Below are 16,244 nucleotides of genomic sequence, written 5' to 3'. Positions count from 1 at the left end.
TGGCTGTCCACTGAGCTGGACATCTGTTTAAAACTAAGTCTTCCTCCTAACGCTCTACATTTACTACACTTGCGGGCTAAGTTGCAATTCATAACACTAGTGAACCATGCAAACAAAGTACAGTTTATTTTAGAAGGTCCGAGTCATCCGGGTGTCCTCTTAAGAGAATTAGTACTCAGATTTCTATGAGTCAACATAAAACACATTTTGCTGCAGTGTAGAGGAGACAAGTGAAGCTACAGTTGCAGCTTCAGCAGCAGCCTAAAACTTGATGAACACTATCTTTGCTTTGCTCGGGGGTTTTTACAACCACAGTGAGGTTTGCTGCCTTCAAGTGCACATGTGTACTGTATGTGTATCCTAATGATTGAAAGTTCAAAGCTTGCTTCTTGCAAGTTAGAATTGTTGATTCATTTTACTGCTTTCAGTTGGATTGTTAACAAAATGAACATAAAGCAATTAGTCTTTTTCTATGTCCAGCAGCGCACGGACAGAATGAAGAGGAGAAAATGTACAGCAGACATGTATTAAAAAGCAATACCACGATGGAAAAATGTTTCATTACATGTAAAACTACTGCATTTAAATTTTTTAACTAATTTAAAGTAAATGAATCAGCATATAAGACCATAGCTGTGGTTTTGCATGTTTGAACCCATTCACAAAGTGAATATTTACATTTTAGCTGACCAATTAACAGACATTTGAATTTGAATGCATTTACTTTTTTGAGCCATCCATGGTTTCAGTTCATTTCCATAAAATATAAAAATATATTAGAACCCTTATACCCTTGTAACGTTATTGAGTTGTGAGACCTATCACAGTCAACATCAAGTCTGCATTATTTTTGTCAGATTTACTATATTGTTGTGAGGGTAAAAAAGTCAGTCTGTACTTAGATTGCTTTATTACACAAAGATCATGTAAAACTGATGTAATGCAGACATGATGCTCACTGTGAGAAGCTTTAATGGGCTGCTAATAGATTGTCATATTGAATGTAATGAAAGGTAACCAGTAGATGCCTGAACTGGTTGGAAAAACACATCAAAAAATCTGCAAATATACAGTATGTGATCAAAAATGGTCAACCATGTGGACATAACCTATAGTTAAGGAGCTAAAACATGCAAGCCCACTGGTATAGTTTTTTTTAACAATTAAAATTGTTATTTGAGAAATCATTTTTTCATTGGATCACTGATCACATTATGTAGGCTTCTTGGGCAGTATGACACAATGCATCACATGTTATCTCATATATTGAAAACCGTAATGTGAAAAGTAGGCCATTAGATAAATTTAGAGCAGTGGTTTTCAAACTTTTTCACATCAAGAACCCCTAAACTGACACAAATAAGAACAGGGACCCCCATCTGATAAGATTTTTGCTTTTAGATGTTTTATTACAGAAAGTGTATGAAACCCATGACCACAATAGTCATACATTTTGTCATTGTGTTACTTATGGATGGAATTATAGTGAAAATAAATTATTCCTCTTTTTGCTGGGGTCCTGGGTAATACAATTCTTTTTGAAAATATCAAAATTTAAAAAAAAATAGTCTACTCATCAGTACCTCACAACAGTAGCCTAGTAAAAAACAGTTATTTTCCAGCCTTGATTTATTACAAACATAAATGAGTGACAGCATGACTTCACCACATCACTTCATCTGACAGAGCTTTTCATGATCTCCACCCACCAGACGTCACATCTCTGCAGCTCAGCTGTCAAAGAAAATTCTGCCTGTGTTTCACTTTGTTGGCTCTTCCAGGCGGGCAGCTTGCTCGCAATTACGACCGTACCTGAAGGCAGCATTAACGCTGCAGGTGGGAAAAAACATCAAAAAAACAAGAACAAAAAAAAAACAGCGTAAAATTATTTAGTGTTTTGCCTTTGACCTGGAATAAGACACTGGTTTTACAGAGCAGGTTTTTATATACATATATCTTTAACTTTAAGGAGATTCAGCGGAGTTTTTTGTTTTTTCTTTGTTTTGATATTAATCCTTCAGTGAGTGGCCCGGTGTCATGGCTCCCCAGGCAGTCTGGGTCCTGGTCGTGCTGTCCGGTGTCCTGAGTGTGCGCTCCTGCTGGGCATATACCTGTCCGGCCATCTGCCGCTGCAGCGCCGACACTTTTCAGTGCAGCAGAGACACTCAACTGGCCTCCCGGGCAGCAGCAACATCCGTGCTTCGACTGTAAGTAACCCAACTTTCTAGCTTTGCTTCTGATAGAAAACTAGTCTAAAATCATCTGATACTTTCCTGTGAGCCCATCAGTGCCCTTGATCTTTTCCTTTTGTCTTTTGTTTTTCCTGTTGGGACTTATTATGGCTATAAAGTTACTTTATGGTGTCACTATCATTCCCCTTGTAACACAGGTCTTATAAATGTAATTTCTGAGGGGCACATTAAAGACACCTTTCTGTATTTGCTTCTAGGTATAAAGTTCACATGTGGAATTGACTTGAGTTTTACTTATTCTTACAGAAGACTCACTCATCTGCCCTTGAAAGAAGTTCCCACTCATGCCTTCAAAGAGCTGATCAACATAACAGTAATGTAAGTTATTTATATTTAAGACTTATTCTGGAAGAAGCAGACAGAGAGAAAAGTAGCCTTAAGTCAAAAAAGCTTGACTCAAGAAAGGAGACACCTCTGCTGATAAACCCTTTGGCCTTGATGAAACATTTAAGCAAGAATGCTGACAAACTAAACATAAGCTTAACGGTTTTAAATGATCAGAATTATTATCTATTGTGATTTAATTAAAAATGAATTAACTGTAATCTGATTAATTCAATCAAATGTAACTGCTAGTCTTGAAATACGAAGTTTGAAATTAAAAATGTATTGAAAATATATTTGACTGATCCTAAAGGAACTTTTATATATATTTATATAATAGATGATAAATCATGTCAATAGTGTGCTTGAGTTCAGCATTGTTCAAACAAATCAACCATGAGGAAATATCATACTATAAGGGAAAAAAAGCAAAGTCTGTGTTGGTCCAAATTTTAAATACAGTTAAAATATGCTTTGCCTGCAGCGCCACCTATTGGCTCATGTGTACAGAGCAAAGAGAAAATCCTTTAACCAGATATATTACAGCACCAGTAAAGAAGTATTTCTACACAAGGCTACACCTCCAGCTGCTCCTACACCTGACAGCAGAAGAAGTGGAAATTGATTTAAATTTATACCAATCCATACTGCATTATTACAAATGCTTTTCAACAGCCCTTTTATATAGACAATTCATTATTTTACCAGACACTTTAAACAGCCAGACAGTTAACAGGGCTGACAAAAAAATTTGTAGCTGTGGAAAACAACATAGGCTTAGAAAGAATAATGAAATCTTTACAAAACATCCTTTAAATTTGAGACGTGTTTTGAAAAAAATAATGTTTGTCAGTTATAACCCAATGAACTCTGACTAAATAACAACTCAACTATTACATCAGGTGTTTACTAAATGCTTTTATCTTGAGTCTAGGTCCAGGTAATAGCAACAGGAGGCGAACATTTGTGTATGACTATTCATTACTTCATACCATGATTACATTTCACTTTGATGTCTTTGCTCTGTAGTTTACTTCCTATGGTGTGATCAAGGGAAACACCTTGTTAACTCAGCGAATGGTTGAGCACAACCCACTCTGTCACTTTTAATGTGGAAGTTTCACCCACATGCTTATGTCACCAGATTTCAAACAAGTACTCTGTTTACGATGAATGCCTCAGATTTTCCAAAACACTTTTTTTTTATCAACTGTAGATGTTATGAAGATGCACAGTTCCAAAAAAAGGTAAAAGGTGAACCATCTGTCTTCATAGGACGGGGAAATTGAGTCTATTCTCTGTAAAAATATGTATTGAAAAGGAAAAAGTAGTTAAAGATTTTCCCCTTATTGTTGTATGTTGTGTTATTGTCACCATACTTTGGGGCTTTTCAGCAGCTCCCATACAACATTTTCATAAATGTACCAAAATTCTTGGCCCAAATGGCTAACTGGCCTGCAAATTTCCATTAAATCCAATTATAAATGAATGAGATATTTCACTAAAAACAAACCAGGCACACCAGTAATAACATAATCTCTTCTTATTTTCTCTAGAAGTGGGGATTAATTGCTGATTAGGTCACCTTTATTGTGTTTACAGCTACTAAATACTCACTTCTAAAGCCATAACATCACCCTGAATAGTTTTACTGAATTGGCTTCACTATTTAATTAATATATCATTTACAGTCTGATAAGCAGATATGAAACGTTTGTTTGCCTGTGGTGAAACCATTTTCAAATTGAGCCAGTTTGTGTTGATTGCGTTTGACTTTGCTCTCCTCCTCAGGGACGAGCTTATCAGTCGCACATACTTACAGTACTTACATGCCATAGGTTCATTATGTTCCAATACACAGGGCAAATTCAAATTTCCTCCCAGCAGATGAGTTTTATGTGATAAAATACACTCCACTTTCAGTGAAATGACTGTGCTAAAGCTACAAATATGGACTTACAATAAGATGTTTCATTTCTTGGTTATGAAACCTTCCTCATCTAACCTGTGTCAAGGTAGAATGACACGGCGTTTGTCACTGATGACGCAAACTGATAATCGTTGGCACAGCTTGATCTGGACAATCTTTTTTTTTTTTTTTATATGAGCCACAAGTGGTAATTATGACACTATACATAATGCAATCAGAGGAGAGAGTGAAACCAAACATAAGCAGCACAGATGGAGTCGTTTAATTGTTTCTAGGTTTAAAATGGGAGCAGAGTGAGGTTAACCTAAGAAAAGTGTCGGCTGATTACAGTTGAGTGGGAGTCTAAAACGACAACGGTGATTACGAAAAAAGTAGATGGAGAGCGGCTCCTGAGAGGAAGCTGTGCCTCCATCAGAAAACAAACTGTTCAAGGACAAATCAAGAAAGTCTTGTTGACTTTGTTTGTCTCGGAACGTCTTTGTTTAGTCCTCCTTTTTAAACATCTTCACTCAGTCTTCTTGGCCCAGATGCATCCATGATGTATGTTTGGAGCTTTTCCAAACATCAGGTGAAGTGTTTGTGCCCTAGAAGTGTGAATTCATGGTGATGTTTGTGGTATTTTCATTTTTCCCTCATGGTTTGCATCCCAGTATCAATCAAGTCTGTCCTATTTTTAAAAAGAAAAAGTAACAGGCACGTGCATCACTCTTAATGTTTGCCTCACTAAAATTCCATATTCACTGGCTTGATCTTAGACATTTCAGGAGTAATTTGTTTACAGCCTCTTGTTAATCGGTTGATTGATGTTGAGCCATTTCTTTGTGCCACAGCGAGATTTCCCAGAGCGACTGCATCACGCAGATACGGAGACACGCGTTCCTCTCCCTCCACAGCCTGGCTCAAATGTAAGCGACACCTTCCATCGCACGTCACATTCAAGCCGCAAATTGAAAGCAATTATTCATTTGAACAGCTGGTATGTGTTTTGCATTTCATTTTAGTTTCACAGGATTAGTCTCTCAATTACAAAAGCTGCGTGTTTAATCCTTGACTTTCACAGCGGCTGGTGTATGAATGGGTTGGTTTATTGACATCCGCTGACGACAATAATTATAATTACTGATATATTTCTTATTTTTGTTCCTGTAGTTTTGTGCAGAATATCAACAGTCTGAGGATCATTGAAAAAGGTGCCTTCACTGACCTGCCCAAACTGAAATATTTGTAAGTATATGATTCTGTTTTATGTGATCGTCAGTGACCTTTTTAAACCTCACTGACCAGCCAGTGCATCGGTCTTTACAAACTTGTACTTTGCAGCCGAGCATTGTTCAAACCCACAGAACTTTGTTTTGAATTTAGTTGAGACTCCAAAGTTTTCAAAGATGCCAAAAAATATGCGGGCAAGGGTATTATTTCCATTTGATGGAAGGGCTCAGTCATTAAAAACAGAGTCTTGGTTTTGAATATTTCACTTAGTGTTAACATCATACAGCTTCACTGATATTTTTAGGTTAGTGAAATATCTCTACAACAATTGGATGGATTGCCATGAAACTTTGTACATACATACTGTACCCAGAGTATAAATCCCAATGACATTGACAATCCCCTGACTTTTCCTCTTCAAGTACCAAAAGCAGGTTGAGTTAGTTTGTTTGTGTGTTGTATCATCCTGTGTGTGTTTCCCTGTGTGTATTTGTATAATGGCCCAACTAGGGACAGGCATTACAAGCTGGCCTAGGCTATAAATGTTGTGGTATGTGGCACTGGTCCATGCTATGTACTTCTCCCCATAAAAATAAACATTAAATAATAAAATATAAGAGTTAATGAGAGACACGCCAACAGAGAGTATGTATGACAGACAGTGTGGGATTCAGTATAAAAAGGATGTTGTGGGGTTTTAAAGAGTCATTCCAGCTTATGTTGTCTGTTTGTGTCATCATAAACTGGGGGGATGGAGTTTGAAGCATGAAGGCATTTAACAGCCAGAAAGGGTCTGATGAGAGATGCTGTTGAGTTGCATTATGGGAATTGTAGGAGCCAGCATTTTGAAGCTTGACACACACAAAGGGAATAAAAGCAAAGATATCTCGGCCTGTGATGCTTCGATTTTGACCAATTCTTTTCATAGTTTGTCTCTTGTGAGTCACTGGCGTCCTCCTTTATGTACTGTCAAAAGCACTGTCTGTGAAGAGGACTTGTTTCTTGATTGTTATGATTTTTGCTTTTTTTTTTCTTTCACTGTACAACCACATTCAAAAGCTGTACTGATCACTTGACTGTATGGACTGTATTAATATATCCATAGTTTGCACTAATTTTGGTTTTATGTCTTGAGCACAGTTGCTTGTTAAGTAGAATTTTAGGTTGCAGATCAACACTCACAACCTCTATGATCTATGTAGATATTCTTAATTCAAGTTGTACTCTAGTAATGATTGTTTTTAAAAGTTAAAGGTCACAAGTGATGATGTGATAAACCACATTTAGCCTGGAATACTTTACCAGCTGGCTCCTGAAATTAGTATTTTCTGACTGACTGAGACAAGCTCAGTATCTGTGACATTTTGTGGCCACTTTGAAGATTTCCTCTTATCTGCTCATGATCATCTGTCTCTGCTGTGTGTCTCCACAGGAGCATCTCAAACACAGGGATGATACACTTCCCAGACTTCACAACTATCTCCTCCTTGGTGTCCGATATTATCCTGTGAGTAATCCCATTTTAAAATAATGTGCCCAGATCTGGATTAGTGTGTTTCTGCATGTTGCACAACTGCATGTTGTTCATGTTTTAACTCTGAGTGGAGCCCAAGTTGTTTATTCTGAGCTGGGTTTTACTTTTATCTATCAATGTCACGATGCCACTAACTCCGCCACAAATCCTCTAACTGGGTCACAGTTCATCAAACTGCTGCGTTTTTTTTTTGTTTTTTTTTGGTATGAATATACATAATTTTGTCTAACTGATAACTTAGCCCAACAGCCTGAGTGCATGTTATCTCCTCCTTGTGCAGAGAAATGGCAGACAACATGAGGATCGAAACCATTCCTGCCAATTCTTTCCTGGGAATGACGGAGGAGTACGTTGACATGTGAGTACAGGAGCCAAATTCTTTTTCTTACCACATTATCAAAACTAGGAGCAACAATTTTTCACCATTTGTCAAGAACGTTTGTTTTTTTTTTTGATGTGTCTCAATCTGCTTATGTAATTGAATGTTCAGTTCTCTAACCTTGGTGATGGGTGCCTTTGACAGCAAAATAAAAATTTATAACATTGTGTCCTCGACAGGAACCTGCTTAGAAACGGTTTCAAGGAAATAAAGTCTTATGCCTTCAATGGAACCAAGCTCAACACATTGTAAGCATTTTGATAATCAACATGTTTTTTTTTCTGTCATACTGTGCCAACAACAACATAACAGGCCGATACAGTTTACTGCTGTTAAGTATGTTGTACAGGTTTCAAGCTTTTCTTTTTCTAATCATAAAAACTGAGTGTACCAGTAAACAGACGTTATGTAAGACTAAACAAAGATTGGATGACCCGTTGTTTTCTTGCTCTGCCCCGTACTGCTGAATGTTGATGGGGACGTGATATGTGCAGACACCCTGCAGTCTAAAAATAATGCTCATCTTCCTCGGTGTCAAGTTGAGAAAAGAAAAAGTAGATGAAAAATGGTTTGGGGCGTTGTTGGTCGTTAATGTGTCATCTTTGATTTTCTTAGATATTGTATGTTAACTGCACAGCTACAGTTTGGATTGGAGGTCATTTGAGTGATATTTGATTTTTTTTTTTTTTTTTTTTGTCTTTTGTAGGATTTTAAGAGACAACAGGTATCTCACTAACATTCAAGAAGATGCTTTCAAAGGAGCTTCAGGTCCAATTTCTCTGTAAGTAAAAATAATTCAAGTTGATCAAATAAATAAAGAAAATGTCATTATAATTTCCTGGCCAGTCAGTTTGCAAACTGGTGTTAGAGTTGTTCAGATCCTCTACTCAAAGCAGCTATTATCAATATTTTTATATTAACAATGACATGAATACTTGTATGTGAAAGGGGTCGCTCAACTGACTCTGCAGTTCCTTTCAACTTGATGGAGTTTTTTAGTGTCTTTCAGCTTATTGTTTTGTTCTTCTTTTTTTTAGCTAGCAGCTTAACTGTTTTATTTCACTTAACTGCTCTCATAGCATCAATTTCAGCTGCAGCAGGCGGTTGTTCACAGTGAAACTCTCTAAAAACACACTATACACCACCTGCTCAGCACTAAACAGCAGACAGACACAGTTAGCGACTATTATGCTGTATTATATTTCACTCAGGAGTTAGAGGAGACCAAAACAAAGTTAAGAGGACTAAGTTTTAAATTTGCCAGATGGACAGAAACATGCCTTTGAATGAATGCTTCATATCTTCTGGATATGTAAATAGGCAAGTGTTTGCTAACACATTCACCATATTAACTCAAAAGGTGATAACATGTCAGTATTGTGTTCACAGCTAGTTTCAACTGACCACTGCCCAAAAAAATGTACTTAAGTAAAAGTACAGAGGTTTTGTTAGCCCCTTTTAGAGTGTTGTGTGTACATACACTTTTTTTTAGTTTTTTTCTTAGCTTTCTACATAGTGTACAGTAAGGTGAGGCAAATTAATTTATATAGCACATTTCATACACAAGTAAATGAAAAGTGCTTCCCGAAAATCCAAAAGAACATGAGAACAATAAAAGATAAAAAAAAAAAAAAACAAGTTAGTTAAGTGCACTTTAGAATATGTACTTTAGAAAGCATTTTAAAAAATCTCTGTTTTAGTGACATAAAACGCTGTTTGCGTGTTGATGAGAGGCAAAAACATTGAGGAAAATGTTCATTTTGCAAAGTATCCGTATCAGTGTGGACAAGGCCCAAAAGCCTTGGCAAGCAGATGTGTCTTTAATTTAGATTTAAAGGTTATCAGCATTTGACCTGACGTGTCAGATGGTTTGTTACACAGAACCACCGGAAAAGTCGTCCTTGGAAAGTGTTTGGAGGGCAGGAACTTTCAAAAAATACCTGGCAGGTGATTGGATGAACCGTCTGTCTATCACTGTCTATCATCGTCTTACCTTGCAAGGCAGCTAGATTCAAGAGATCACAAGATCCCACGAGAATCCTTGTAGGACGCTGATTGTTGGTTTGGACACAAGCCGAACCTGAAACAAGATGGATTGTCCTGTGATCTTGTGATCTCATGAATCCAGCTGCCTTGCAAGGTAAATCAGTATTGTCTCTAATCTGAAATCTTTAGGTAGTTTGTTCCAGATGTGAGCAGTAAAGACATGACATGAAATTAGAAACACCAGGACTACTCAGAATGTTATATTATTATCATAATGTAATTTATTATAATATTGAACTATTACTTATGTGTTTTTGTGTAATTTTGATGTGGTAGTTTGTCAGAATCAATTTTAAGTACTTTATATACTGTTTAGCAATTCCATCCTTAACAGTGGATCATAAACTGGACATACAGTATATTTGAAGGTAAACTCTACATGTCTATATATACATGTATGTCAGTATTCCCCTCTGAAATGGACAGGAGATATGGAATTGCCGAAAATGGAAATAATCAAGTACAAGAATCTCAAAATTGTACTTCAGTACAGTACTTGAGTAAATGTACTTAGTTACCACCACTGTTAAAAAAATAGTCAGTCTTGTCAATGTTCATGTTCTACAGATACAAGGTTGAAATCCAAATGCAACACATTTATAATTGTGCTGAAGTTAAATATGAGAGAGGACAATCAAAAATTTTCAATCTTTTGTTGTTTAAATCAACAGCATTACGGTGACAATATTTGAACTGGGTCAGTGAAGCAAGATTAATATTCATAACAATGTTTATCATTTTATTGTATAAACATTAGGGTGGTGACAGCCTGTCTGTGTAAACAACCAACAAGGCAGGCAGCACTGCTGAATACTGATTAGTGAGCAAATAGCCAAGTCTGCAGAGCATACAGCTCGCAAGGTCTCTGATTGTGAGAAACCTGTGTTGTAGATATGAAATTTCCTTATCTTGGTTATGAATAAGTATTTGTGGTGTTCACAGACGCGCAGGAAATGCCAAAGGTCTTCCGTCTGCTTGTGTGGTGTCCACTGTGGTACTTTAGGGTATTTTTAGTTTTGAAGAAAGCCAGGTCACAACTTGTAATCAGCTAAATAAAGGCGGTATTCAATCAAAGTAGCTGGCAAAGTACATACTGAATGTTATTTTGCTTTTGATAAAATGTATTCAGTACTCAGTAAATGTCAGTAATTACAGCCTCTATTCTGTGATGAAACATTTCTATCGTGAATGAGCATCTCTTTAGAAAGACAGCATGATTTCACTCATTTGCTTGATGAATATGAAAACACTGTGAATGAAACCTTGGCTACTCCAGTCACTAGAGCTCAATAAACACCTGTAGGAGATTCTGCAGATTTGCCTGAAACAGCATTTGTCACCAGCATCAACAAAACACCAAATCATGGCTCCTCTAGTGGGAAAGACTGGTTTTATAACTCTCAAGTTGAGTTTAAATTACAAGTGAAATCCAAGGCGAGGCTGTTCTAGTGACTTGTAATAGTCCAATGCCTTATTACAACACCGTTTTTTATCAGTAGCCTTTTTACTAAACTTGACTGAAATGCGTGTCTATGTTCTCTGCATGTGTGATTCAGGGATGTCTCCTCCACAGCTTTGAGCTCCCTCCCCCCTAAAGGGCTGAGGCAGGTGAGGTTTCTGAAGGCCGGCTCCGCTTTTGCTCTGAAGAGCCTCCCTCCACTGGAAAGCCTGGCTGAGGTGGAGGAGGCTGAGCTCACGTACCCCAGCCACTGCTGCGCCTTCCACACATGGCGTCGGAAACAAAGGTAACCGACCTGCTCACAGCGATGTAACAGATCCATTCACATCTGCATAAAGAACAAAAGCTCTGTCCAATGAATGCAGAACATCTGCAGTTTGGTAATTAGCAGTTTAATTTATTGACATACTGTGAGATCTAACCTTTTCCCTCCTTTTATATTTAAAGGGAAAATGCCTTGAAGAACTTCACAAAGTCTTGTGATCTCAGCAAAACAGAAATGTAAGTTACTTCAGTGTCCACTTAGAGACTATTTGAAAATTATTTGGGTGGGAGGGGGGGGGGGGGTTTGAATCTTATTGTTCACTTTTTTAAAAAAGTAACACCCCGTCCAGCATTATTAATATTTTGTTTGGACCCTTGCCTTGATATAGAACTAATATCTCAAATTAAGATGACACTATTGAATTGTTACGACTTATTTTGCCATTTTGCCATTGATAACAAAGAATTTAAGATGGTGTACTGTAATTTAGACCTTAATGGAATGATAATTTTCACATAGCACACAAATTAAATAATAGGAGTTGAATTGGAAGTAATCAAAATTATGGAAAATAAAACAAGATGCATCCTGTTTACTAAATATTGCAGCTGTTACTGTCAATTTACGCATGACATTTAACTTTTTTTACACATTTAATTTTACTGTAGTTCAGGTTTATGTCCAGTTGCAGACATAACAACAACATAACAGACATTGTGATGAGAAAAACAAAGCCCTGATACAGAGATGCAATTGTTGTCCTCATATGGCAAAACACACAAAATCCATCTTCTATGAAAAACTATATATAACTCTGGGATTGTTATGATAACTTCAACATCTGTATGTTCTTCAGAGAGCCCACTGCAGATGGTGTGAACGGTATTAATGACATCAACTTTCAGTATCCAGACCTGGAACTGGATTGTCTTAACGACCCCTTCGTCAATTGCATGCCAAAGCCAGATGCGTTTAACCCTTGTGAGGACCTGCTGGGCTTTCGCTTCCTGCGCTGTCTCACCTGGATAATCACAGTTTTTGCTGTGACTGGTAACCTGACTGTGCTGGTTATTCTCCTCATTAGCCACCATAAGCTAACCATCTCCCGATTTCTCATGTGTAACCTGGCTTTTGCTGACTTGTGCATGGGGCTCTACCTGATGCTCATCGCCTTCATGGATCACCACTCCCGTCACCAGTACTACAACCATGCCACTGAATGGCAGACAGGCCCCGGATGTGGCATAGCGGGGTTTTTGACAGTGTTTGCCAGTGAGCTCTCAGTATATACACTGACTGTGATTAGCCTTGAACGCTGGCACACCATCACCAATGCCATGCATGTACACAAGAGGCTGCGGATGCACCATGTGACAGCCATGATGGTGGCAGGCTGGGGCTTCTCTCTGCTAGTTGCCCTGCTCCCTCTTGTGGGGGTCAGCAGCTACAGCAAAGTGAGCATCTGCCTGCCCATGGACATCGACACACTGGGCTCTCAGGTTTACGTGGTGGCTGTTCTCATTCTCAATGTTTTTGCTTTCCTGGTGGTCTGTTACTGTTACATATGTATTTATCTCAGTGTCCGCAACCCAGAGCATTCCGCACGTCATGGAGATACTAAGATTGCTAAACGCATGGCTGTGCTCATTTTCACTGACTTCATTTGCATGGCACCCATCTCCTTTTTCGCCATCTCTGCGGCCCTGAGAATGCCCCTCATCACAGTGTCTCACTCAAAGATCCTGCTCATCTTTTTTTATCCCATCAACTCCCTCTGCAACCCTTTCTTGTACACCATCTTCACGCGGGCCTTCAGGAAGGATGTGTGCCGGCTGCTGAATCGTTGTGGCTGCTGTCACGCCAAATCTAACTTCTACAGGTCACAGACTCTGGCTTCACACCTCACCTGTAACCAAAAAGTGTCCACCAGAAAACCTCACTCACTTAGCTTCTATGCCTACATTAAGAGGAAAGGTTGCTTTATAAACAAGGGAACCACATGATCAATAACAGATAATTTTATTGTAATTATTTTAGCTGTCTTGTAGCATTTCTTCTAAGTTTAGGTCAGGGTGTCAGTCTTGTACATGGCATGCTTCAGATCAGATTTGATCTGGATCAGTTTACAGAGTGAGAATTTCATCAGTCAGGGTCAAGACACCTCAAATTGAAGACAACAGGTGCTGCAGCCTCCATTTCTGCACATATAATGTGGTACAAAGAAGCAGATGAGTGGAGCGGGAATAGAGAACAAATAAAGCAGGGTTTTTTGGGGGGTTTTTTGCAAAGCTATCTTAAATCATATTATCAATGATCATTTGTTATTAAGATCAAGCTATATAAAACAGAACTTGTGTGAGATGTAAGACATGTAGTTCTATAGAAGATCTTTAAGCAGAGATTATTTATTTTCTGTCCATATAATAGTCAAGATTTTAAGCTTGAATGTGTGAAGTAAATATGATCAAATGAAAGTGTTTGTATTAGCTTGTCTGTTCAGGCTTTTTAGTCTAATGAGTGTTGGGTTGTTGTACTCAAGAGACATTCGAGCTGAGAGGCTTGAAGACTGCAGACATGCCAGAGCAGCCACAGGAAGCCAGTAAAAACTGGGGCCTGGTCCATAATAAACAATTACTGCTGTTCAAAATGTCCCAGGTTCTTACAATAAAACATTCTAATTTTAAAAAATGTGGTCAATTATTTATGCTAACCATCTTTTTCAATATTTTTATCCTATTAGCAACATCTGTTGAGACTAAGATTATATCAAGGTTGACGTGCCAAACCTCCTGGTACTGTGTTTCTGCCTAAAACTTGCTATAAGAGCATATACAGTGCTGTTTGAAAGTTTGTGAACCTTAAGAATTTTATGTATTTCTGCATAAATGACCTAAAACGTGATCAGATATTTACACAAATCCTAAAAATAGATAAAGTGAACCAAATTAAACAAGACAAAAAAAACAACCTTTTCATTTATTTTTTGAGGAAAAATATCCAATCTTACATATTTGTGTGAGGCAAAAGTATGTGATTGCCTTGCTTTCAGTAACTGGTATGACCCCCTTTTGCAGCAATAACTTCAACCAAACTTTTCCGGTAACTTTATCAGCTCTGCACATCAGCTTGGAGGAATTTTAGCTCATTCCTCTTTACAGAACAGTCTCAACTCAGGATGTTGGTGGGCTCCTTTGCATGAACTGCCAGCTTCAGGTCCTTCCACAGCATTCCTATAGGATTAAGGTCAGGACTTTGACTCAGCCATTCCAAAACGTTATCTTTCTTCTGCTCTAACCATTCTTTGGTAGAACGACTTGTGTGTTAGGGTCGTTGTCTCATGACCCACTTTCTGTTGAGCTTCAGTTCACAGATAGATACTGTGACATTTTCCTATAGAATGTGCTGGTACAACTCAGAATTCATAGCTCCTTCAATGATTGCAAGCCATCCTGGTCCAGAGGCAGCAAAGCAGCCCAAACCATGATACTACCACCACCAAGTTTCCCAGGTGGGTTAAGGACCTTATGCTGGAATGCAGTGTCTGCTCATCGCCAAACTTAATGCTTCTCATTCATGCCAAAAAGTTCGATTTTTGGTCACATCCATCCACAGAATATTTTTCCAATCACCTTCTGGCTTATCCACGTGGTCTTGAGCAAACCGTGGACGGCAGTAATGTTCTTTTTGGAGAGAAGTGGTTTTTTTCCTTTCAACTCTGCCATGCACACCATTGATGTTCAATGTTCTCCTGATGGTGAACTCATGAACATTGACTGTAGCCACTGCAAGGGAGACCTTTAGTTTCCTAGATGTTACCCTAGGGTCTCTTATGACCTCCCGGACTATTACATACCTGCTCTTGGTGTGACTTCTGTTGTTCGATCACTCCTGGGGAGGGTAACAATGGTGTTGAATGTCTTCAATTTGTACACAATCTGCCTGACAATCGACTGGTGGAGTCCAAACGCTTTAGAAATGGTTTTGTAGCCCTTTCCAGCCTGGTGAGCATTAACAACTTTTCTTCTAAAGGTCCTCAGACATATCCTTTGTTTGAGCCATGACACACTTCCACAAACCTGTGTTGTGAAGCTCAGACTTTGACAATGAAGACCCAGATTTCTTCTCTTTTAATAAGACAGGGCCTCCCAGACTCACACTAGATTGTCATCCCATTGATTGAAACACCTGACTCTAATTTCCCCTTCCCCCTACTTTTGCCATGCACAAATATGTAACATTGGATCATTTTCCTCAATAAATAAACTAACAAGTGTAAAGTTTGTTTAACTGATGTCACTTTATCTAGTTTTAGGACTTGAACGGAAATCTGATCACATTTTAGGTCATATTTATGCAGAAATAGGGAAAATTCTAAAGGGTTCACAAACTTTCAAGCAGCACTATATTTGAGGATACTTTTTTTTTTTTTTTAAACTTAGGCTGTTATGAGTGACACATGTCCAAATACATTACTCAGCGCCATCTTAGAAAGTGATGTAACTTTTTTGTCACCAGTGCAAACCTGTCCTGCACAAATAGGTTTTCTTGACAGGATTAAGGTCTTTTTTATGCTATTGTTTACTGTATTAATCTAATAAGGCAAGTATATAGGATGATGGACACAGCTTTGCATCAATTCAGCACACTCTGTGGTCAATGTATGCTCAATACATAGCTGTGGAAAATGGTCTTTCATTTACAAAACCTGGTGCCACAAATCCTCTGTATGTGGCTGAGAGCTATACATAATGCATGTGGGGAAATTCTATAAAATATTCTGTGTGGGAATCACACACTAGACACACAGTTTTGGACTAACAGGGAAAGATACAATGACTGCACCAAA

General features: G+C 38.1%; 1 protein-coding gene across 2 annotated transcripts; it reads left to right on the top strand.

Annotated features, from left to right (window-relative positions):
- The first annotated feature begins 1,495 nt into the window (after positions 1–1,495).
- Positions 1,496–14,266, top strand: LOC122997457 (lutropin-choriogonadotropic hormone receptor-like). 2 transcript variants are annotated; one of them, XM_044373601.1, is made up of 12 exons: positions 1,496–1,836; positions 2,022–2,207; positions 2,499–2,570; positions 5,337–5,411; positions 5,656–5,730; positions 7,148–7,222; positions 7,530–7,607; positions 7,808–7,876; positions 8,335–8,409; positions 11,231–11,419; positions 11,581–11,634; positions 12,255–14,266. In XM_044373601.1, exons 2-12 carry the CDS (start codon positions 2,038–2,040, stop codon positions 13,399–13,401), a joined length of 2,079 nt encoding a protein of 692 aa, XP_044229536.1. In that variant the 5' UTR covers positions 1,496–1,836; positions 2,022–2,037; the 3' UTR covers positions 13,402–14,266. The 2 variants fall into 2 exon arrangements, with proteins under 2 accessions (XP_044229536.1, XP_044229535.1); XM_044373600.1 differs by having other exon boundaries at positions 1,496–2,207.
- The last annotated feature ends 1,978 nt before the right edge of the window (positions 14,267–16,244 follow it).

Source organism: Thunnus albacares, chromosome 14 (assembly GCF_914725855.1).
Source record: "Thunnus albacares chromosome 14, fThuAlb1.1, whole genome shotgun sequence".
Lineage (NCBI taxonomy): Eukaryota > Metazoa > Chordata > Actinopteri > Scombriformes > Scombridae > Thunnus > Thunnus albacares.
Note: the sequence above shows the minus strand (reverse complement) of the source record. Positions and strands in the feature narration are given on the sequence as shown.

What these genes read in the sequence shown, in the direction of transcription:
- LOC122997457 (XM_044373601.1), top strand. Translation starts at nt 2,038, where the DNA reads ATGGCTCCCCAGGCAGTCTGGGTCCTGGTCGTGCTGTCCGGTGTCCTG. An exon ending in TTGGTGTCCGATATTATCCT is followed by an intron (nt 7,223 to 7,529) that starts GTGAGTAATCCC and finishes CTCCTTGTGCAG; the next exon opens with AGAAATGGCAGACAACATGA. An exon ending in ACATGGCGTCGGAAACAAAG is followed by an intron (nt 11,420 to 11,580) that starts GTAACCGACCTG and finishes TTATATTTAAAG; the next exon opens with GGAAAATGCCTTGAAGAACT.